Consider the following 25,253-nt stretch of genomic DNA (forward strand, 5'->3'; position numbering starts at 1 on the left):
TGTATTTGACCATATGTGTTATTCATAGAAGACAGTATGATCAAATGTGCCAAAAACAAGCAAACAAAACTTAATTCCTGACAAGTATGCCTTATTTTTATTGATCTGCTTTGTCTTACAATTAAGGTCCAAGAGCTTGGTTAAACTGTATTATTTGCCTAAGTATAAAAGAAAACTTGAAATGCATTGCAATATTGACATTCTTTAAAATGAGAGACACTGTCAAGTAATTTAATCCAGAGATCAGCCACCAGATTTGAAATGCTCGTGTGTGTGTGTGTGTGTGTGTGTGTGTGTGTGTGTGTGTGTGTGTGTTTGGACTTGTTTGTTTTTTTCTTTTAAATCACCAAATCTTTTTTTTTAAGCTACTTTTTATTTGTGCCTCCTATTTATCATGCTGATGTTAGAAGCAGCAGTCATCCAGCCACAGAGGGAGCTAAAGTTAACTAACCAGAACTGTAGAAATCATTATACATGCCTTTGACAACAAAGGAAGTTCATAAGAAAAGCCATGTTGGCTTTTCCTCTACTAGATACAGATTGGAGGTAGATGAATATTTGCCAAATGGAAAAAAAAAAAAATACAATGCTAGTCAGGAAAGACAAACTGTTTTCCAGCTTCTCAAAAGCCATGGAGAGTAGAAACCAAAACCAACAGGGATATAAAAAACCTTGAAAGTCTCACTTTCTAGTTGTCCCATGCAGGGGTTGAAATTTGACTCAAATCGGAAAGTATATCACTATTTTTTTTAGGCCTTTACTATGTCTAGAGACAGATAACTATTCCAATTTGATTTTTCAGGTAATGGAGAAAGCTGCTAGTAATTTTAACCCCTGCCTAAAGAAGACAGATAATTACATTTGGGAGCAAATACTTACTGCCTTGAAAAATAGCACTGTAATAGCCTATGATAATTAGTCATAGAATAACCTTTATCCCTTTCAAACTATGCAAATTATTAAATAAGTGCAAATTAGGATTCAATTAAAGATAGTTGATTATATTGCAATCAAATGGCATTCACAAACTTAACTGGAGCATATACAAATAAAATCTATTAGTCTAAGAGTTTTTTATGCTAACAGAAAAATATAATTTAGCTACCTATTCTAAAAATGGTGAATATTATTAATATTGTATAATAGGATGGGGAAGACTGCCTCCTTTTTTGAAGAGAAAGATTAAGGATTTTTGTAATTGTTTTTCATCAAATTTTAATATTTTTGTCAAATTTTTAGGTATTTAATTTGTAAAACAGTTTGCTTTGTACTGGCATACAGAAAATAGGGTATTGATTTTAAACTTTTTGAAGCCAAGTGATCAAGTACATTTGTAATAAAAGTCAATGGATGTATATCAGTTGTACTCACTGTTTTTATTTCTTATTAATATAGGGATGCTGTACTTTTTCTGCAGGAAAACTGAACTAAATTTGGGTGGAAGGGGGGGAAAGGTAAATCTGTTGACAATGAGAATTTGGGTGGGTATCATCGTGGCCCAAGCACTTTATATCATCTTTAAGTCAGTTAAGATTTGGTATATTTTAAAAGATGCTATGTCAACTTTTTTCTCCCTATTTTCTTATGGAACTTGATATTTAGGGGGATTATGTCATTCATTTTTGTGTCTGTGCTTTAACGTTTTACGTTTTGGCACTGTTGAAAGTTTCTAAACTAACATTTTTTTAATGTTATTTTGGGTTATCAACCAGCCCTGGTGACCCCAACATGGGCATGATTATTTTTATCTCCTACATATGGTTCACCCTCTCTTCTACAATATTCCCACTCATTTTTTCATGTTACACACATGTATGTGCACACACATTTCCAGATCATTTTAGAATGGGGCTTTCTGAAACTTGCTACAGTAGTTTCTTTGCTCCACAATGCATTTTATTTTACATGTGAGCATACTTTTAAGATTTTCTTCCCCATAAAAAGTGAGATACCAAATCTAATGACTTTTTTCCCCTTTTCAAAGTCTTTTGAATATCAGAATGAAACATTGCTTTCAATGTAAAAGGATGTTAAAACAAGGGCATCTTTAGCAACTTAGGTTTGGAACAGTTGTTGATAGCTCTGAGTATAACATTTGTAGTTATCCCTAAATTTTAATATCTTAATAATTTGGAGATACACACACACACACACACACACACACATTCTGTGAAGGTGGATTAAATAGGAGAGAAAATTTATTGGAATTGCTTAAGCAAGTAAATTCACCAAAGTTATTTGTGCAAAGTTGTCTGTTAAGGCGTATCATTTTTTAAATCATACATTATAATATTTCTGTTTTCTTCATTGTATGTTAACCAAACTTAGGCCATTCATAATGAAATATGCTATAAAACTAAAGTGATCACTGCTATTAAAATTTCTGTTTTCACCTGGCAGGATTAATTACTATAGAGTCACCTTTGCAGAATTTGCAACGTATTTTTAAGAAAAATTAATTTTAACTTAAGTTAACTTATTTGATTCTAAAGCAAGACCTAAATTGAAGGTATAGAGCATTTGACAGGCTCTTTTTGAACAGAAATTTCATTATTATGGACTAAGTGAAGATAATCTAAATTAGCATTAAATCAGATAGAATTTCATGATGCAAGAACCACCAGATGAAAGAAGAAAAATATGACTGGTTCCAAGCCAACAGTTTGTCATCTTTCATCTGCTAAAATAACTACAAAGTTTTGATGTTGAATGGTCTAGGCAATTTGTGTCTTTAGGAAAGTTAAGTATGGCAAAGGTCACTTGTTAAACATTTTTGTTAACAAGAATTTCATATTATTCATTTTTTTTCCCTCATACTCTGTTTGATATTTATTGTTTTTTCTTTTTTTCCTAATGTCCTTTGCTTTTGTGGAAAATTGTCTTGATAGGTAGAAACATGGTGGTGATCCTCTATGTAAAAATAAAGTTGGTTCTTACAGATCAGAAATATTTAACTCATTTTGGAATCACAAGACATTTATGTTGATACATACTTTGTTTTGTATTTTCATTAATACATACTTTGTTTTGATTATTAATTTACATATTTAAATTTTTGTAGCATTTCATGAGAAAAATTTTAAACTAAAGAGTTTAATTTTCTTAATTTAGGGTCCACTTTAATAATTCAAGAGCCCTCCAAGTTCAAGGACCAAGTCCTTATATTCTAGAATTGTAAAAAACATGGAAATACTCTTGTTAGTGTATGTTTTGGTTTAAGATGGATTAACACAGAAGGATCCTAGGAGGATTTAATAAAAGATATCCTTATCATGAAGTGGCAGTTAAAGTTATGGGACAGGTGATTATCTATTCACCTTGACTAGTCAAACAATGATGGCCATCAGCTAATGACTTATAAGACACATGTTAAGATTGGGTCAAACTCTCATTCAGCTGGAGTGGATCGGCAATTTTTAGTGCCGATAGTTGTTGGTGGCACTTGACCTACCTCCTTAACATAAACATTTGGCATCTTCTCTCTCCTATTATCCTTTTTCCTTGTTTCTCTCCTTTTCTTTTGTTATTCTTCTTGCCATAGGCCTGCCAGTGGCACTCAAGCTTACCCCCTTCAAGAGAAGTAAAGAAATTGCTGACTCCTGCCTTAGAACATAGCTAATTGACGATCGAGAAAGATTTCTATATTATGAGGTAATTGGACAGTTTTTTCTGACTGCTGTTTTTCCCATAGTCTTAAGTTGGCATTTTGAAGGTCATCAAATTAATGTTTGTTAAGAATTTGTGAATTGAAGAGAGTATGAAGTATGTGTATTTTAGGTTAGTTATTGGGAACTGACACTTACTGGTTTGAAAATTTGAGAACAGAAAGGGGAGAGCCGTTTAATGTGTTTGTGAATGGGTTTGTGAGAGGTATATAAGGGAAGGGTTTGGAGGTAAAGTGGGAGGAATTTTTATTGGAGGTAGGAAAAGGTGCTAAGATGGAGTCTAAATGAGAATTGTTTGCTAAGAACAATGAAGTTGATCTTCACTAAAGGAGTTGCAACAAAGCCAGAGAAAAATGGGTCCCTCATTTGTTATGAGAAAGCTGTTAATCTATAGCTAGAGTTATGATGATGATGCATTATACAAATCTCTTTTCATATATAGAATGTGTGCTTTTCTGGGACAAATTAAGTAGCACAATTGTGGAATGGCAGCTTTTCTAGTTATGGCAAGTTGGTGCTGGGGACTTCTTATTTTTTGAAAAAGAAGATAAGAAAATTTCAAACTTTTTCAGTTACCCTTTTTAAACCATTAGAAATATTTATCATACAGACTGTTTTCTTGGACTTTTGTTATAATGTAGTTTACTTTTATTTTTCACAATTATCTTTAGCTCAAATTATTTGATTTTGCTGTCAACAAAGACCCATATTACTACTTGCTTTTATAGAACTTTGAGTCTTTGGTCCACATAAATTTCTTAAAAAAGGACAATAAGCCAGGTAAAAAACACTAAATTGCAATTTTTAAGTACCTTTTCTATTTCTTTTACATCTGTAATCCTAGTTACCATTTAATCTTGTGAACCTCATATAGCCCTCAATAATACTATCTTTGTAAAGTTAGACCACATACCCCCCGAACTTATGTTTCTGTTTGTTTTCCCACTTTTTATATAGTGTTCAAGAGTTCAGCAGATTTAATAATATAACTTAGTACATCTTGGAGGTTCATAATGTCTTTTGTAGGTTGAACTGATAGTGTTTAGATTTCTGTTCCCATTATCCTAGTAGTGTTTTAAATTATGTATGATAAAGAATTGCTATAATATTTGTTTTTGAAGTTACAAAACAGTAAGTTCATTTAAATCCATTTGGATTAACTCTTTGTCAAATTTAGTATGGATTTATTCCCAGTGATTTTTTTGACAGATTACTTTCAAGTTTCATTTTACTCATATCTCTATAAATTAATGATAAAAATCTCTTTAAAAATAGCCCCCCAAAAAAGAGCTTCTGATTTTATACTTGCAAGGAAATTTTTCTTTTTTTACGAATATAAAATTTATTAACAATAGCTGGATTATTTTTATTATAGTTTATTTTGTAGTGTTGGCACTTAGTAGAATTTCCATATTTTATTGTGTGTCAGATTTTAAATTATAATACAGTTACGTGTTATAACTTGTTAAAGTCAGTGCAAAGCCTTCTTAAATAGCTCCTTCCTTAGAAATTGTTTGTAAAGAAGTGAATTCCCAAACCTGTGTCAAGAAGCAGTTATTTAAATGACTGTGAGACAAGTTTCTGAAAGACTCCCTAAGTCCGGTCAGTGGAGATAAATGATAGCCCATTTCCATGCTGCATACAGTTGTTAGGTTTATAAAATTGTCAATATGTATAAGTGCAAAAGCAGGAAAGACTATAAAGTTGCCTGTAAAATTTCTAGTTTTCATTATTTGCACTATTTATCTTTGCACTTGATTTTTTGAAAGTTAAGACTAGTCACTTTCACTTTTGTTTCTAGTCTTTTCTAATTTCTTGCAGAATTATGTTTTCAATATCCCACCCAAAGCAAAACTTATATGCAATTAAATATGCTTTATAAGGCCAAGAAAATATTTCTTAGTGTTAGCTATTTAAAACAAAAATTTGTTTTGATAAAATTTTTAATATGGGCCTTTATTTGCCAATAAATCCTTTGTAAATGTGGGTTTTATTAAGCTATTTAAATAGAGTTAAAGTTTAGGAACTATATATGTGTGTGTGTATGAAATGATGTCTTTGAGATCCAACTTCTGGCCTGAGATGGCCTGGTTTTGAAGTGTTGGTCTGTTTTCACTGAAGTCAATGAGATCTGAGTCTAGCTGGGTACATGCTTAAACAGCTGGAAGTTTAGTGGGTGGCTTTAAATGGCAGCTCCCTCTTTCGTGTAGGTTTCCATAATGTTCATATAGTTTCTTCATTGTCTATGTGATACAACTGATATTGACATAATTATATTAAATGAATATTCCATTTTGGAATTCAGGGTTGAATCACTTTTTGAGGGTGAAGGACATCAAGGCGTATGAGACTTTATTTTAACCAGATGCAGTCTTATGACCTCAAAGATGTGCTCTAGAAAGAAAAGAACAAAAAGTGTACCTGTGAACACATTTTTTTGTCTTAGTGAGATTGTGCAACACAGTGTTCAGAATTGCAAAAAAAACAAACAAACAAAAAAAAAAAACAGTTTTACCAATGGAGCAGAGAGGTGTGTTTTGGGCTAAAATTTTTTTGTAAGTTATTTAATTTACTTTATATTCCCTTTCTCATAGCTTTTTACGCACCTCATACTTAAAATCAAGCAAGAGGCCTCTTTTCAGATCTGGTTTATTTTTGGAATGCCTGAGTGTGTTTCTGGATAGGGGGTTGGTGGTGTTTTAATTCTTGACATGCTCTTCTCAGCATGTTTTGCTAGTCATTCTGGATCTTATGTTTGCAAATTCTGTTGGAAATTCAGTGATGTATTTGAAATGAGAAAGTCCTTTATGACATAGTGTGAATGTTTGTGGCCGATTCTATTGTGGAAACTTGTGGCTTTGTTTTTACGTTGGATAGAAAGTTTCATTTCCATTGTTCAGATTTTAGATTTATCTAGTGGAATTATGCTAGGTAGTTGTCTAAATGTGAACTAATTTTGGGAAATGAAGGTTAATAAATGTGTATTTGACTCTAGATAATCCTTAACTCAAAATCATAAGTTAAAGGCTCACATCATTAGAATTATCTATGCTTTATGTTTTCAAATCTTTAAATGTGGATGTTGTTCAGCATTATATCTATGAATTTCCTTTAGGTAAAGAGAAAAATTTAGTCTTCAAATCTTTTCTTGGAGACTAAATTTACCATATATGGAAAACGAAAAAGTTTAGAAAGCGGCTTTATTTTTAATGGAGTTTAACCAGCTTAATTATTTTTTTCTAGTTTGAAGCACTTATATCCCAAATGTGAATAAAGGGAAAATATCAGCAATTAGCCCTCCCCCCTTTTGAAGCCATTTTTAGTTTTCTGCCCCCATTTCCCAATCCTGGTATAAAATGAATTACGGGTATCCCTCTAAGTCCCTGTAACCCTTTTGGGGGTCACAGATACATTTGATAATCTAATGAAAGTGATGAACCCTCTCCCCAGAAAAAAAATGCATGTACACAGATAATTTTGCATATAACCTCAGGGGCATCACACATGTTCTGAAACCTAAGTTAAGGATCTCTGCTCTAAGTAAACTCCGTAGAGAAAATTTTAATACTAATTATTGATAAAATTAGGAACTAACTGTTGGCTTCAAATATTTCAGATTGGAATTATTGTTAGATGGTGGCCCCTACTAGTAAAATGTGACATTGCAACCAGCTTTGTTAGACAATAAAACATCTAGACAGAAGGAAAAAGAAGCAAAGTTCTGAGAGCTATTTATATGGAGTCAGGGCATCCCTATATGTGGGAGCCATTACTGGTTCAAGACAGGGGTCAGGGTGCCTGACAACTTCTAGCAGGGTAGAGTTTGATAAACCACAATGCTCAGGATGCCAAGGGGTTAACCATTATCTTAACCCCTTCCTCACCAAAAGATTTTAGTTTTGTCTATTGGGAACAAGATGTCACTAGGGAAAAAAAAGATTTGCCTTACAGCTTTGCTGGAACACATCAGTTTGGTGACGTATGGGACACTAGTGTTATTTTTGAGAAAGTGCATAAAACCAAAGTAAATTATTCTCTATGTAGAACATTATTTACTAGTAATATTTGTTTGGGTGTATTAGCTTTGACAATTTTTACCAGTAAATATTGGTTTTATTGAAAACTGGGAATCCAGTTTATAAATAGGATAGTTGATATATCTGTTCTTTCCCCTGTGTAAAGAATAGTTTAAAGATTTATGCACACTTTTTACTTTTCTCTCTTAATGCCATGGGGTGGGCTGGGAGGGTGGGGGAAGATCTTTGAGTCAACAACTGACAAAATGTCTTCAAATTTAAAAATTGAAAAGCAGCACTTTAAGTCTAACTCTACACCATTTTATTGCATGTATTAGTTTTAATACTTTTTGGTGCATGCCTTTGGGCTTATTCAAAAGTGTACAATAGGAAAGTATATTTCCTTTCTTAGAAAGGAGATGTTTTTCTACTTTGCAACATGTGATTACAAAAATCTTCCTCTGTGGGAAGATTAACCATGTATTGAACTACTGAAAAGTATATATTTTTAGATATACAGAAGGAATCTACATGGAGCAGCATTCAGACCTATATAGAAGTCATAGCATTCTGTATAGGACCAAAAAGGAAGTAACCTTAAACACTTAAACAGACTTTGTTGGGTAGAAATACCTTTAGATCTTGCAATGACTTCCAAAAAGAAAATGCCACAGAAGTTTGCTGAAAACTTTTGTTGTTTGAATTTTCTCTGTCAGTGTATTTAGCCCAAATACAGCAGCTTTGGGTTAGCACACACATAAGAATCAAAAAAACAAACCTAACTAAATAGTTCAGTCTGGTTTGCCAATCCAGTTTGACTGAAATAAATAATCACTTAACAACATGAAAAACTGTCCAACTCCTCTAAGGTTTTGACAAAATAACCTTGGCTGATGTGGGAAGACTCCCACTTTGATTTCTGACCTGACAGTGAAGATTCATGCTTGACATGATTTCAAACCTGACAGTGTCTGTTTAAGGAGCTATGGTACAGTTTGCTAATTCAATCCCAGATACCTGTTGATTACCTGTGAGATCTAGAGTCCAAAGTAGCCAGCAGCCGTATCCCTGAGTGCTCTGTGCCCATCAGATATCTTAAAGTAAGCAGGGTTGGGACAGGTCGCAGCTTGGAAGATTGACCTCAGGTGCTGTAGACAGACCCAGATTCAAGAATTGTATCTGCTTTCTTGGGAGTTGTCACTGAACTAATGTCCCACACTGTGTTACTGTAGATGCTCTCTCTTAGAGGAGGACCAGAGCACACATCCTAATCCCTTGTGGTACTCAGAGAGGGGGTGCTAACTCTGATGCCCTGGCCAAATTCCAGTTTAGGGATGTGGGTCTTCTTCTCATTCTAATTGGAAATGTGCATCACTTCCCATTTTTCCTGTTGATCTCAGTGCAAACTACACTAGTCTGTTTCTTTGCCCTGGTCCCAAGTCTCTAACATGCTGGCGTGTATTTTATGGGCCAAGTTCATGCCTTATCCTAATGCACAAGAGTTGAGGAATGGGTGAGCTTGGCGTCAAAGTGCCCTGTGGCTAGACTGGACTCTTGTGATGCTGTGGGGATGCAATCGGCCCTCTTTTAGGATAAGTTGGGGAATGTGCACTGGCCAGAGGCTTCCAGCCATGAGATGTGAGCTGAAACCAATTTTCCCTCTTTTCTTATAGCATGTTGAAAAAATCTGTTGGGTTTTCAGCAGTCAGGGAAGGCCGGAGTTCTGCTTTAATCTGGGTAACTGAGGCTGGTTTGAGCAAGACTTTGGTTAATTAACTGGGTTCTCAGATGCCACAGACTCCGTGAAAAGTCACCATTATTTTCAATGGTTGTGATAGAATTTCCCCTTAGTAGCCATTATTTTAAGATTATATTGCAGAGTTGCTTTATTTTGAGCTTTCGTGTATACACAATCCCAAACTGGAAGAAATTTAAAAAAATGGAATCCTGCTGTGAAAGGTATATATTACTCTAGATTTTTCTTACTGTAAATATTGTAAGATTGTAATACTGTCGATATTTTATTAACCAACAAATGTTAATCTATGTGAATTCAGACTTATTTTAAATGTGCTTCTTATTTACTGTGTGTGGTCCCTGTTGCTGACAGTATTAAGTTATATTCTGATGTAAGATTAACTTTATTAAAGAATGTAAACATTAATGTTTCCTTATGGGAAAACAAATAAAGTATAAAGAAGACAATTCTTTTCCTTGAAATATACTGTGTATTTACACTTGCTAGACCCAGCACCACTTATAAATTTAGTACACTGTTCAGAATTTTAGTTAACACAGCTGACATGGTTGTGCTCTGTTTGAAAGTCTAAGAATAGGTATTGTTGGAATATAAACAGTTTGTATTTGTCTGCTGTGAATCATGATCTTGAAATTTCTAATCAAGTTTGTAAAATTTTTATAGTAAAACATTTTAATGACAATTTAAAAATTTATCTTCTCTAAAGAATGGTCAAAAGAATATCCTTTCAGAAATAGAATTGTTCTTTAATATCTTTCCAAAATTATTTTGGTTAAATGGACCAGATGTATATTAGTTCAAATTTAGGACTAAGTTGTTGATATTCTTTGAGTTTACAAGTTAATCCTTATTGGAGATGTGCCAATATACAGTAGAATATCATTAATTTGCACTGTTTGGGGACCCCATTTAAGAATGCTGAATTTTGCCAACTAAGAAGTAAGCAAATGCAATTTAAAAAGTAAATTTGAGCATTCTGTATTAAATATGTGCAGTTATTATCACATGAAGAAGCGCAGTGTGTCGGGCTGTAATATAACCATATTTGCTGTCATGTTCTCCCATCTCAGTGCTGGGAACTCACCATGTGGAAACCAAGCAAACGTGTTGTGCATCAGCCGGCTTGAGTTTGTTCAATATCAAAGCTGAAACTAGCGAGGTCTGCTGTACTGCTTATTGAAGTATTGTGATTCTTTTAGGCATTGATTCTTACAAAATATATACTGTAACAGTATACTTTGTACAGATTTAAATTTTATTTGAAAAAATGAAATAAAGTAGGCAAAAAAAATAAAGATGTTTATTTTTCATGTGACTATATAAACAGATCAGTCTTTTGTTTCAGTGTTTTTTGCGGGGAAGGGGTCTGGTTGTAGTAAGGGGTCTGGCTTTTTTTTTTTTTTTTTAATAGAAACCAATTTTAGGACTCAGTAGCAGGTAGACTTGCCTATTCCTTAGGATCATTAATTGGGCTGCAAGCATTAAGTATGTTCCCTCTCACTAGAGAACTCTTATTTCTGTTTTATTTTAAAACAGTTTTGTTTATTTGGGGGGACTTTATGTGAATGGCCTCCCTATATGCTTCTTGGGTAGGTTTTTTAAATTTTCTAATAGTGAGATGGTTAACCTAGCCATCATATTGAAAAAAAGGGAAAAACTTTCCCCATAGATCATGTTCCTTTCTCATGGAAGAGTTTTTCTTTTTTGTCATTTTAAGTTTGAAGTTGGTTTGGGGTAGTCAAAGGGTTACAAAGGAGCACATAACAAAAGATGAAGAGAATCTTCTGCAGAAAATAGAGGTTGTGCTTTAAAATAAGATCCCTTTCAAAACTGTTTTTCTAGTGAGTGAAATGGCAGACAGCGAATGAAGTTACCAATAAAAAACATGGCACAGGAGCGATCCTTCAGGATAGTTTCAATAGGTCCTTCTCCTAGAAGAGTAGATCATCTGACCAACGAGAAGTACCCCAGTTTTGACCTCTAACTCAAAAACCTGCAGAGGCCTGAGGTGTATATTTTCCTTAGCCTTTGGACGTGGAGTTTGAAGTTTTATTTGTGGTTTTCTCCTTTTATTTTTTTTGATGTTTTCCCTTACCTTCAGGTTGGGTATGAGAAAGGCTTGAAACAAGTAATTCTCTAAGTTTTCTGACAAAAATCACACTATGGAAAACATATATGACAATTATTTAAATATATGTGACAATGATTATATTCTAAAAACTGATGCATAGCCATAGGATATCTCAAGTTTGTGGTGTTACAGTTCCAAGCTTCCCTGAGTAAATCCCAAGAGAGTTTATTGTGATTATTGTTTTGCTGTTCTCTTGCTAAAATGGCCCTCCTTTGTAGAAGACAGCAGGATTGAACAAGCGTCCACCTCTGCACCTCTGACAACTACCAACTCCAATAAAAAGAACACAGAAACTTTGTTTTATGAAAATTAAAGCTGAGGGTGCCACTGTTTTAGAGAGACAGGTGCCATGCCTAAGAAACTCCAGTTTTCCTTAAGTTCTATAGTACCTCTGATTTTTTTTTTTTTCGATGGGGGGGCAGAAGACAGGTAGGTACTTCCTGAAGAAGAGTCCAAATACTCCTGTTTCCTCAGGGTGACATCAGGTAAATCCGTGGGTCCCAGTCTAAGAGGAGGGCTCTCAAGTATAGGAGTTGTGGAAACTCCAGCCATGAATCGCTCCCTGTAAGTATAAAGGAGTGAAAAGCCAGAAGCCACGCCCTTTCCTAACTGTCCTGTGGCCTTAATCTTTTAAAGATTCCCAAAGTGGGACCATGATTAAATATGCGCAGTGGGTCAATTTGGAGAGCAAAAGGCTCTGAGGTGAGATCCTACTGCAGGGCTGCTGGAGGAACATTCTAGACTTGAGATAGATCTGAACTACAGGGCAAAGATGGTAGGGCCTCGGGAGCCCGTCAAGAAAGGGACCCAGCATGCTCAAGAATAACTATTTGGCATTTTACTCTAGTGCTTTTTCCCCTAAGGTGCTGTAATTGGCACTCTCTTCCTACCTCCACTTCCACTTTATTTTTTTCCTTTTTTTTAATTTACTTTTTTCCACTTGCTGAGACACATTGGCAATGAACTTTTATTTAACCATGTGGTATATAATTAATTTCTTTTGGCTCTTTTGCCTGGTTTTTAGAAATCTCTTTGTTCCTAGTTTCAGTAACAATTTCTTTCTAAGCAGGTAGGACTTTTTGGTCTGGGGTATTGGGTTTTGGAAGAGGTTCTGCTCTTTCAGGACCAGAGAAGAGAGCTCTCTTTTTCAGTGTATGACTGCTAGCTTTCCTCAGGACCAGCACAGAGCTCCACCCTTCTTACCTCACCACCCTACCCTACGCTTCTAGAACTTCAGGAGGAGGAGCCACTTTTCCCCCCCTGAAAATAGGGATTCCACCTTAATACTGCAAATCTCCAGAGTCTTTCCAATAACGTCAATCCAATTTTCCTACCAACATTGATTTTTCGTTCACTTTGATTTATTCCAATCAGACCATTTGGCACTTATGTTGGCAGTGAGAAAATGTCATGAAACAGACTCATTGAATATTGAAATGTTTAAAAGAGTAGGATATCCCCACCTCATAGCCAGCACAGTTATCCAGTTAACCACCATAGGCATCCTGGCTCTTCCAGCATGCTCAGTGCACACCCTTCAACTTCTGTCAGCTTCCTGTGGATACTGGCAGCAGCTCCAGCCTAGCCCCACTTTCTGTCTCTGTCAGTGGTGCTAAGAGTGGGTCTGTACGGCCACCATCCTAAATTTTTCCAAGCTCACCACCTTTTATTTTTTAAACATTAAGTGCTTAAAATATTCAAGACACCAAGGTAAGTGTTTTACCTAGGTTGTTTTACTTCATTCTGACTACAGCTCTATGAGATAGGCACTGTGATTAGCCTCATTTTGCAGATGAGAACAATGAGGCACAGAAAGAGTAAGTAACATGCCTGGGATTCCACACCAGGTAGGCTGACTCCAAAGCACATCTATGATCTCAGTCACTCTCATGTATTGCCCTCTCTATGAAGTTCTGCCTCCTCATCCCTTAATGTATAGCATTTCCCTGACTTTGCTGTTGCCTCACCTCAGTATGTATTTAGCCGGATGGCAAAGCCAGTGTTCCCTGTAGCAAAGGAGGATTCCTCTGCATAGCTGTAAAGCCATACTTCCTGTTCCAGAGGTTGATTCATGAATGAATCCACATTTTCATTTCCCCTCCCCTTTCATGGGGGAACGACTTACTCACAGCTGATCTGAAGGAAGTTGGCAAATGGCCCTTCTAGGCCTCTCTCCACTGCTTTTGCTTAAAGTAAGCACGCCCTGAATACTATTCCTGCCTATTCCCACCCTTACTGCAATGACCTGATCAAAGGGTTCTGTGAATGAGGCTCTTGAATTCTGCCTAGTTGAGTTGTCGATTTCCTTTTCCTCTTTCCCAGATACTACCCCACAGTAGATACCCTTTTTTCCATAGAGCAGACCTTCTATCTGACTGAGCCCATGTGGGTTCAACAAAAAGGGTAGGAAGCAGTCTCTGGGAGATGATCTGGGTCTGCCCAGAGTCCCAAAACCTGACTGTTCATCAACAACTGGCCCAGTAATTGGATGAGCCAGAGCCAGCCAAGAGTTTTACGTGGGCTTTTAGGTTTCTGGAGGCATTTTCCTACACCCTCTAAAATGCTATTTCCTACGTTTCTTGACCTCTAAGGAGAGATCCAGAGTCTGTCACTCTCCAAGGGCTTCTTCTAAAAATAAAATCTCAAATTCCTTGGGACTTGGGAGTGGTTTAGAGGGCTATGGCATCTGTTAGAACTTTTGTCTGAAAGGGAAAGATCATAATGTGAACTTGAAGCCCACATAATTTTTGTATCTTCTAGAGCATTAGTTCTCAAAGTGTGGCCCCTGGACCAAGAGCATTAGCATATTGTTGGAAGTTGTTAGAAATACAAATTCTTGAGCCCTACCCCAAACCTACTAAATCAGAACCTCTGGGGTTGGGACCCAGCAATCCCTGTTGTAACAAGCCCTGCAGTTGATTCTGATGCCCACTGAAGGTGAGAACCACTGCTCTCTAAAGCAAAGGTTTTTTTAAACCTCTTTCAGAGTCTTAGGTCTGAGGATCTGATGTCAAGCTTGGGGCCCTCTCTGCTGTTTCACAGACCCCCTGAGGTCCAAGTTAAGAATACCTGCTCTGGAACTTAGGGCTTGTCCATCCCTTCCTGGCTTCCACCTGCTTTCAGCACCACTACAAGAAGGGATAGCCACATACACTGTTTCTCCCTTCATCTGTGTACTGCTGGATGTCAACTGAGGATGTGCATCCCCTGCACCAGACAGAACAGGAATAAGGGCTTGCTGCTCCCTGTATGTGCTGCAGCCACAGCCCTCTAAACAAAACCAAATGCCCAAGCATGGGGCACCAGGCCAGGAGTCTGGGACCAAATAGAAAAGTGATTCCTTCTTCTGGAGCTGTGAACTGTGTGTCAGAGCAGAACTGCTAAAAACTGCTGAACTTTCTGTGACAGTCCTATCTGGGGCAAATTAACTGGAGCTAGAGCATTGTCAATGGCAAGTTTTGGTCTCCCCATGACAAGATCCAGATTTTTATTTCCTAGCTAAAAGCATCTCAACTTATACCTCTATAAGCTATTTCCACCTGAGCAGCCAGTTACTTGACTTGAGGCACTGCTTTCAGCTTTTCCTTCATGGTTGTTCTTGGGCCATGTCTTAAACTGGTACTCAGGGCACCTTCATTGGGAAAAAGTCCCTTCTTTAAATCGAGGGCCTTCTAAGGAGGAGGCTGGCTCTGAAAAGAGTGCCCAAAGCTTCAGAGCTTGGGCTGCCCTATGAATCACTCCCTCTGGCTGGGCCATTTCTGGGAGTCAGCTGTACCTCTGGGACTGGCTTCCTCATGTACTTGGAATGTGGGTACTGTCATTCTATTTCATCTCATCTCCAGTCTACAGGTGGCAAAGAACAGAGACTCTGAGTATGAGATGATTTTCTCTGTCTGTGGCCAACCTCCTTAGCTTTCTGCAACTCCCACCTCTGCATTGGCCTCAGCATCTTCCCTCCCTAGCTATTTCATCTCCAGATGAGGCTCTCAGGCAAGAACAAGCAACCCTAGATTCAACAGATAGCGTAATGCCCACTCTGTCCTCAACTGCCTCCTAAAACACCATTGGTTGAGGCTCTAGTCGTACAGCATGCACTTGAGGGCTCCTTGGTTCCTGGGCATTTGATGGGCAGCATCCTCCTGGGTCTTTCTCTTGGTGAACTGGGCATTCACTCTCCCTGGAATCCACTAATTGAGGAAAGGGGGGAGACTTGCTATTTGAAGAGTGATATGCATGTGCATGCCCTGTTTCCTAATGCTGAGGGGTAGGAAGTTTCTAGAAAAGCCTGGCCTCTTTAGAGCACTACCACCACTGGTGACAATTCACCAAATTTGAGCCTCTTTACTCTTTGTTCCTCAGCCCCCTCTCCCCCACCAAATCTTTAAAATGGGAGTGATGGGCCAGGTGTGGTGGTTCATGCCTATAATCCTAGCACTTTGGGAGGCCAAGGTGGGAGGATCACTTGAGGCCAGTTCAAGACCAGCCTGATCAATATAGTGAGACCCCCATCATTACAAAAAAATATTTTTTTTAATTAGCTGGGTGTGGTGGCACACACCTATAGTTCCAGCTACTCAGGAGGCTGAGGCAGGATCACTTGAACCCAGGGGTTTGAGGTTGCAGTGAGCTATGATGATACCACTGCACTCTAGCCCAGGTAACAGTGTGAGACTCTGTCTCAAAAAAAAAACAAAAACATCCAAGTGATGACAATTAATCCCCCATCAACTTTCCAGTGATGAAGTAGAAAAGAGTCTTCCTCCTTGATTCTAAGGCAGAAGTAGAAATAAGGCCCCTGGGCTCAGCTGAGTTTAAGATAAATTTAGGCTCCTGGCTAAATTGAGGGTTATGGAGTATGGACTCAAATAGGAAAGTCATGCAGAGATAGGAGATAGACTTTGGAGATTTCCAGTCAGCTCTCCACAAAGTAAGTCCCTTTGGAGAGTCAGGCTGCTATATGGTGGGCAGGGTTTGGGGAGGGGGAGGCAAGAAGTCAGAGACTTGATTATCTCTCTGGAGGATTTCCAAGGTCTTTGACTCCTGGTCTTTTGGAAAAGAGCTTGAGAGTGGAGGTTGAAAGTATTACATTTGAAATCAGGCCTAGGTGTAAATCCAGGCTCCACCACTCACTAGCTTTATGGCCTTCAGCAACTCTGCTTAACCTCTCTTAGTCTCAATTTCTCGATCTATAAATGGGATAACAAGAATGCCTACCTCATTTGACCGTTGGGAAAACTAAATGAAATAATTTAATAGCTCATAGCACAGTGCTTGACACAGAGTAATTAATGTTCAATAATGATGCTGCTATCATCCTTCTTATTATTATTATTATTAGGAACATGGGAGACAAATGTAGAATATATAAGGGCATAGCCTCCAGCAGCCTTTACATTCCAGGTAGAGGAATGATGAAAAAGAGCAGGTGCCTCTCTAGAATGATCAGCTAATTTGCACTTAGCTGAAGGGAAGGAGACCCATTCCGACTCTTTCCCATTTCAGCTTTGGGCCTATCCTCATGCCTTTCTCCTGCCAGCCCAGGAGGGACCTAGTCTTCAGCTCTCTCTTCACAGATCTAGTTGTATAGTGGACCAGATTTATTTTTGGCTTGCCACTTTGTGTCTGTGTTCTAGACCTGGGGTGTCTGAGGTTTTCTAATAGAAGTGGAGGAGAGTGCTTTTCTGAAAAGCAAAATGTGATCTCAGTCTAGAGGCTCTGCGTCCTTCTGGCTACAGGCAACAGCAGAGACTCTGCCATCTGCCAAGGGTGTGGGATGACTAGAGGTCAATGCTCAATATTAATTCACCTGTTGGACATCTAAGATAGCAGTTAATCAGCCCTGGGAAACAGCTCTTGAGTAAGAAAAGAAGTGATTTGCCTTTGGCAGGAATTCTTTTCTTTTCTTTTATTTTTTGGCAGGAATTCTTAAGCTGGGGCTCTTTGGGGTCTGTAAAGCTCCTGAAATTTTATGCAAGATTATACCTGCATATGCAATGCACATTTTCCTGAGAATAGGATGCATAGTTTTTGTCAAAATTCTCAAGGGAAGCCACAGCCCAAATAGGTACAGAATCACTGGTCCTGATCTGAGAGTAGAGATAGAACCTTCCTCCAGGGGGTCTCTAAGAGGCTACCTCCTGCAGCCTGTCTCATTATCAGCACTATTAGTACTAAAGGGCCTGGAAGCAGGGTTGCTTAGGCATTGAGGGAGGGGAGCTACTCTCACTGGATCTGTGTTGGCTGTTGGCGCCTCCCATATCCATTTGGAAAGATGGGGGTTTTGAGCTCACTAAATATTCCTTATTTTCCCAGAAATTTGGTTGCAATATTAGAAGGCACTCTAATATGACATTTTGTGTCAAATGAGTGGACTGGTCTGGTGTCACGTCAGAGGTGGGAGGCAGGACTGCTGTGTGACTTTGCTAGGTTTGTATTGGTGGTAGTAATGGTGAGGGGTGCAGAGGTCTTATGTTGCCCTCACTTGAATGCTTGGTACGTAATTGGTCCTCAACCATTGTTTGTGCATCAACATAAAGGAATTGTTTCCTTTCCTTTCGGAGATATTGAATCTAAGTTTCACAGTCTACTCTTTAATTTCCCAGAGGCCAGTGGTTTCTCCTTAGCCCTGTGGCATCCTTTCAAGAGGGCTCAGGTGCCTTGATCTTATCCCCAGGTGTGCTTATTTATGCCTTAGTCCTCACTCTCCAAATCCTGAAACATATTTCTGAAAATCAAATTGGGGCCTGTGAGGTTGTCTGATGCTTCTTGGAACATGATTCCATTATCGAGGCGCTGCTTCAGTTTGGCAGTCCTGGTACTGTCTCCTGCTTTGCTGAACACCCATCATTCTTTGTTGCACCCCCTTGTTCATGTTAGAAAAAGGCATCTCCTCCCTCGAGGAGGACATCCTTCCCAGGACCACGTGCTCAACCCAGTTTACCAAAAGGCATCAGAATACCACAGAGGTTTTCCTAAGATTTGAAAGTGGCTGTCATGCTATTTGAATCTGGCAGACACTCTCTGAGCTCAGTCAGCTAACAACTAGGAAATATGGGCTGAGGGTAGCTAAGCACAGTAGTTCCCTGACTCCCCCAAGAGCACAGCCTAATCGCCATAGGGTGACTTGGCTGATGAAGGCTCCATGGGGCAAGAGTTTCACTCTGCTTCACTCTGCCTTATGTCAGCGTGTTCTCCAGACATGGAACAGAATCAAGTCTCCAAGACATAGGCCTCTGATTTGGATCTATTAGACCGTGCAAGCCCACCCAAAAACATGGGCATGTCTGTCATCACTGCCACTGGGAGTCTGGGCAGGGGTCATCACCTTGGGACTGCCTTGACCCCCACAGAGCTGAGGGGTCTCACAGAGGTGATTAAAGCCCACACAGGGTGACATTTTCTCTGTATGGTCTTCTAGGGGCTCTCTGGGCAGGGAGGTCTTGGGAGGAGCCGCCTGTGCCACATCTGCTCTGAAAGATGGGTCTAAGGACTGGAGACTGTGATGTCTCTCAGAGGAAGCCCTTCCTCCCACTCCTCACCTGAGCACAGCAAAATTCCTTCTACTCCTTCTGTCTTGCTTCACTCTCTCCTCCTGTGCTCTGCTCCACTTAATCCCCTCATTTTGAGCTGGCTCTTGCTAACTTATCTCTTGATTGTAGGGCACTAGGATGATGGACAAAGGGGAATAGTTACTCTCTGGCATTTATTTGCTTCCTTCTGAACCCTGACTTCTGGGAGGGGATTGTGAGGGAGCAGACAGACCTCCAAGGCTATCTCATCTCCATAATCTGCTCCCTGGCAGAATAAGCCACCCCTCAGTCCAGGCCAACTAGTTCTTTCCACCTTATTAATGGTGCCTTGGGCTATACAGAGGCTTTTTACTTTGATGCAGTCAAATATATTGGTCCTTTCCTTTGTGGATTTGTATTTTATGGTTTTTTTAAGGAAACTTCCAAATCTCTCCCAATAATGAACATATTCTCCTATATTTTCTTATGTTTCTATTATAGTTGTATATCTATGTTAGTTCTTTAATCCATCTGGAATTTATTTTCATAAATGATGTGAATTAGGGATCTAATTTTTTTTTTTTTTTGCAGAGGGTCAGATGCTGCCCAGCATTATTATTATTATTATTATTATTATTATTTGCCCAGCATTATTTATACTATTCACCCCCAGAATCTTGAAATACTACTCTTCTCACATTCAGAACTCCCATAAATACATGCATCTGTTTCTGGATTCTCTGTTGGGTTGAACTTTTTTGTATTCTTGTACCAGTACCATATCATTTTAATTATTATAGCTTTCAGGTATGGTTTGATACAGTGTATTTTTCTCTTTTGTTTCTCTCCCCACAAATCATTTTTCTATTCTTACATATTTTTTCCTTCCAGATGTAATTTCCCATCATCTTATCAAGTTTCCTTTAATCAGTCCTATCAGGATTTTGGTTGGGATTTTATTGATTATATAGATTAAGATGGGAGTGAGTTCATATCTTTACAATATTGAGTCTTCTCATCCAGAAACAGAATGTCTCAGCGATGTTCTTAAAGACCCTGACAGGAGAAAGTCTCTCTTCTCCTGACTCCTGGAGTCCCTCAGCTTCCCTTGGCTGGTGCCCTGAGTCACCAGATCCTTGTATTGTCATGTCCTGTGATCCTAGCTTACTCATTCCCTTGTCCCTTCTAGAAATGGATTAAACATTTGCTTTTGCTCAAGAATTCTGAGCTTTATCTTTCCAAGACTCAAAAGAAGTCCAGGGCAATTGTCCCATCTCTTTTCTCCCCTACCTTCACATCCCATTCCCAGAATCTTCCTTCTCCTCTTGCTCTCTCAGGAATTCCAATATTTCTAATCTAGAGTAAGACAGCCTAGTGTTTCCTGCAGTCTAAACCTGAATTAGGTTGATCTGAAACATAACCCCTCATTCTGACCTGTCTCTTCATATTGTTCTATGTCATTTCTAAGCTATGTCCAGACAGGATGATATCTTGGAAGAAGAGAAGAGTTCACAGGGTATGGGGAGGGGAGGAGCAGAATGGCAGTGTTGGTGATTCTATGCCAACTGCTCACCCTGAAGGCAAAAGCTTATGACTCCAGATTTGCCGACAGATACCAGCCTATGATTCTGTTCACCAAATTGAACTTCACAGAGCATCTAGGAATTCCTGGCCTTTTTTGATCCCCAATTTCTGTCATACACACTTCAGGAGGCAGACTGCTAGGTCAGGCTGACTGCCAAAGGCCTAGAGGTGAGGCAAAAACTGCGTAGCCCCTCTATGCAAATCTCTTTCAAGGACAGTAGTATCCATTGTTTTATTGACAGTATGAAAACCAAAAGGGTCAGAACTAAAGTTGTGTGGGCTCTGAGACCAGGTGTGATAGCCAAGTAGTAGGAAACAGGAGCCCAACACAGGGTCAAATTCCCCCAAAAGAGCTGGATATGCTTTAAGGCCAGGTATAGTAGCAAAGCAAAGACACAGGCCGTTTTCCCATGGTCTTTTGCATGTACACCTGAGTACCTAGAAAGACCACAGAGTCCCTGCACCCAGACATGATTGGCCCTGCCACGTTCCCCTCCTGCTTCTGAGTCTAGTTCGCCCTCACTGCACCACCTCCTCCTGCTTCCAGGCTCCTCTGAGGCCAGGTCAGCACAAGTTACTACTAAAGTACCTCACCTAGCCTTGAATAATCTTTACCTGCTGCTTATCCAGGAGATAAGATTTCAGGGTAAGGACTGCAGAATTTGTTATAGCAATTTAAAAGTTACTCTACTATAAGACTATTACAGAAAATAATTCCTATACATTTGCATTTCAAATGACAGAATGAGCCACTCCCCAGCAGAGTGAACCAATTTCAGGGACAGAAAATCTGCCACAGTGGCTGAAAAGTTCTGGTAACACAGAACTACAGCATCTGATTCCTCGAGATCTCCCTTCCAAAGACAACATGCTGCAAAGAATTTTCCCCAGTCAGTCCCTACCCCACCCCCCAAGTTGCTCAAGACCCAGCCAGCCACCCAGTTTTACATGTCTAAATCTGAAATCAAAGTCCCAGGCAGGGAGAGGAATTGTCACAAGTAATTGCAACATCCCACAAGAATTTGTTTGGGAGTTAAAGGGAGCCAAACCTGGGCCTTCTCCAAAACTTGCAAGTCTGAGCTTTTTGAGAACCACATTTGATCTGTTCCAATGTGTTGAATGTAAATGTTTCTCTTGTGCCTGCTTGGCAGCTCTAGGTGACTCTGCAGGACTCCTGCTGGCCCACCATGGCGACAGGTGCCTCTTTCCCTAGGAGAGGACATAGTGGGGAATTGCCTGCCATGAGCCACAGACCCCAGAGTTGGCCTTTACCCTGAACCATGCTCCTAACACTAGCCCAGGGGAGGAGGAGGGATGGGAGTCTGAGAGGCTAGGGGTCCCAGGTGGCTATAGGGAGGGACTTGGATGGGACACACCCGTGTGCTCTTTCCCAGCAACTCACTTGGCCATTGCCCTCAGCCTTGCCTTACCTTATTTTGTTTTTACATGTTACCTTCATGGACATTATTTTAAGATGGTGTTCTCCTTTTTTACATATAGAAAAAGCCACCTTCAAAGTGACAGCTTAGGGCTCAATCACCATAGCTATTCTGAATTTGTCTCAAAACAGCCCAGCATTATTGGGGGATACAATTGGTTGTTATGAACCATATACAATCACATCATCATCATCATCACAGACTACTTACCACTTACTGAGCCCTAACTTTGTGCAAGGAAGTAGGCAACATTTTATATTCTTTGTGAATCTCTTCAACCCTCTTGTGAGGCTGACGTTGCAATTTCTTCATTTTACAGAAAAGGGACACGGCCTGGTGAGGCGAAGTGGCCTGCTGCAAGTCTCCCAGTTGGTCAGAGGGAGAGCCTGACCTTCAGAGGGTGCCATGGCTCACTTTCTTCAGGAAGGAGCAGGAGGGAAGCAGAGCCCAAAGAGGCACCTGCCAGCCCGAATAGTCCAAACCTGCCAGGCCTGGTTGGGAGGGGCGTTCACACTGTGTCTTTCCCATGGGCCTCAAGTCTCCCCCAGCTGCCCCAAGACCATGAGGACATGATGCCTCAGGGATGGAGGGAAGACCAGGCAATTATGTCTTAGTTCCTTAGAGAACCCTTATGTCCTCGTGGGCATGCAGCACCCAAGGGTTATCTGAATCCTGCCTCCCTCCTCTTAATTCTTCAGGGCTTAAGGAGCAAGGCTTTCTGTGAGAGGTGGGGTTACTCCTCATGGACACCACTCTGACCCTAGCTTTAAAGAATTTGAAGAGAGCCAGAGCAGGCCAAGGTAAATTTCCTACTTGGAGGCCAACAATCTTACCCTCAGCCCAGTTTCTTTTCACCACAGCCTAATGTCTCTGTCCCCCTCTGCTGATTTACATGGCAGGTTTATTTAATTAGCCAGAGGTGAGTCAAAGTGCAGCTTGTCCTCAGAGTTAATTAATATTTACTGAGCCACCACACAGCAAGTGACGCCAAGACTGAACTGTGTCCTTTGTATCAGCTTAGGGAACAGAGTTCAACCCCTGTGCTTGACTGGGGCTGGGAACCGGAGCCAGCCGAGGAGTTAGGCTGATGGGCCTCTGAGCTACTGTACGGAGCGAATGAGGTGCCATGGACCTAACATGCTTGATCACGGTAGCCATGCTTACCACAGTGCCTGGCACATAGCTGGGACTTAGAATTTGATAGGTGTGTTTATACATTTTAAAAAGGAGTGGCAGAGAAAGTTTTCTGGGAGGCCATGTATCCCTCTGGAGCCCGTTCTAAGGGAGAGAATGGTAGCAGAGACCACAGGGGATGTGGACCCCAGGCACACTCACATATGCATCATGTGTGAATAAGTGAGGCATGCTCCTCCCTGTTTTCACCCAAGCCCCTTGTGAAAGAAGGAGAAAGGGGGAGCGGCTGACTCTAGAGGACTTCAAGCAAAGCCTGTGTAAGTGGAGTCTTTCCTCCAGCTGTGATCTGATTGCAAAGGAAAGGAAATCTGGCCCGGCAAAGGAGCTTGGGCCTATGTGGACCCCTGCCAGGCCAGGAACCTTCCCCTTCTTCCCTTGCCCCTGCTCCTGCACACGCAAGAACCCCACCCTACTCGTATCCCAGGCGACTTTTGACCCTGGTCCTTCTTCTAGGTGGTGCTTCCATGGGCCCCCAAGGCAGTGCAGGCTCTCACCTGTGGAACATCCTAACAAAACCATCACCATGGCAGGATTTGGTGGCAGTGCTTGCCCTCCATCCTCTGCCTCTTCCAGAGCTGCCACACCTGACAAGCATATCACAGCCTGCCGTGTCTGACTGCTGGGTTGCTGGGGAATCCCATTGCCTAAAGCCCTCTTTGTGGTTGCTGGCTCTAAACAGCTGGTCCTTGACCCTCTCAGATTGTCATCTGGGCAGCCTCAGTCCTCCCCACAGAGGTGCCAGCATAGCCAGTGCTTCAGTGTCTGGCTCTTCAGTCTCTGCAAGGCTTGACCCTTAGCCCATCAGGGCCTGTCCCAGAATCAGCTTGGGAGCTGACTATCATGAAGCAGCCCAGCCCCAGGCATGGATGGGCCTTTCTAGAAGCCAAGGCCAAGTGGGGAGACACACCACTGAGACAGGACCCAGTGGTTCATCTGTCTCCAGCTGCCAGGAAAATGTCTCTCATAAGTCAGACACTAGAGCAGGGTGCCAGCAGCCCTAAGACCTTCCCTGGACAGATTGGGGTTGGAGGGCACAGTGAAGCCTGAAAGTTCCATTCTGGGTTTGCTGCATCTTCTGTACAAAGCCAGACGCTGGGTAAGAAAGCATCATCCCAATTACCTAAGAAGACTGACAGGGGAAATAGAATGGAAAATGGGGCAGAAGCTGACATAGCCAGTCTGTTGTTAGCTGAAACCAGCTCTGGTGGGCCTGAGGTTTGAAGGCCCCTTTGCCTCCTGCTGGTCCCCCAGGCAGGCTCTTACCTTTTGGCTTTCTCCTTCCCAGTGGGCTCCCCCAACTTCTTCTTGCACCAGTATGCTGGAGTGACCACTTTACCTCTCCTCACCCCCCTCACTCTTTTTAATGCTTTCACCTTTGGCTCTAGCCTGGAGCAGCTCCCTCACCCCTGCCATGACCCTGGCTTCCTCCTTCCTAAGGAAAACCTCTGAGTCTAACCAAACTTTTTTTTTCTTTTTTTCTTTTTTGTAGTATATGAGTCAACGTCTTGAAGAAGCCTGGGAGTCCTGCTTCCCCACATGTACCCATGCCCCTCAAGACCGTGCGAGTGGCAGCCTTCCCCTCCCCGGTTCAGCCAGCATTCAGAGCCGGCTACCACCGCTGCCTCCCAGCCTCCCACGGGGGCTTTCCAGCCTCCAGCTCCTCCTCCCCCTCCCGGCTCTCCCCCTGCAGCAGCAGACCTTCTGGGGCCTCTGGGCCTGCCCCCCTAGCTCTCCTGCACCAGCCCTCCACTCTGCTCCACATCGGGCCAGGAATACTCTTTTTCTCTTTCCAAGTCCTGTCCACTTAGCACGTTCTAACAGCTCCAATGTTCGCAGCCAGCCCATCCCCACCGTGCCCTCCCCTGAGGCTCCTGCCCCTTACTGTGCCAATCGTTTCCTGAGTGCGTTTGTCTTCTGAGAGTGGACGCACCCAGAGGTCAAGATCTTTTACCTCTCA

At 40.7% G+C, this 25,253-nt stretch overlaps 1 protein-coding gene across 1 annotated transcript; it reads left to right on the forward strand.

Moving 5' to 3' along the window:
• Positions 1-1,486: 1,486 nt before the first annotated feature.
• On the forward strand, positions 1,487-19,602 carry IGIP (IgA inducing protein). Its single transcript, XM_075996123.1, has one exon. The coding sequence runs from the start codon at positions 10,428-10,430 to the stop codon at positions 10,587-10,589; it is 162 nt and encodes a 53-aa protein (XP_075852238.1). The 5' UTR covers positions 1,487-10,427; the 3' UTR covers positions 10,590-19,602.
• Positions 19,603-25,253: the final 5,651 nt, after the last annotated feature.

The sequence above is a fragment of the Microcebus murinus genome, chromosome 21 (assembly GCF_040939455.1).
Source record: "Microcebus murinus isolate Inina chromosome 21, M.murinus_Inina_mat1.0, whole genome shotgun sequence".
NCBI lineage: Eukaryota > Metazoa > Chordata > Mammalia > Primates > Cheirogaleidae > Microcebus > Microcebus murinus.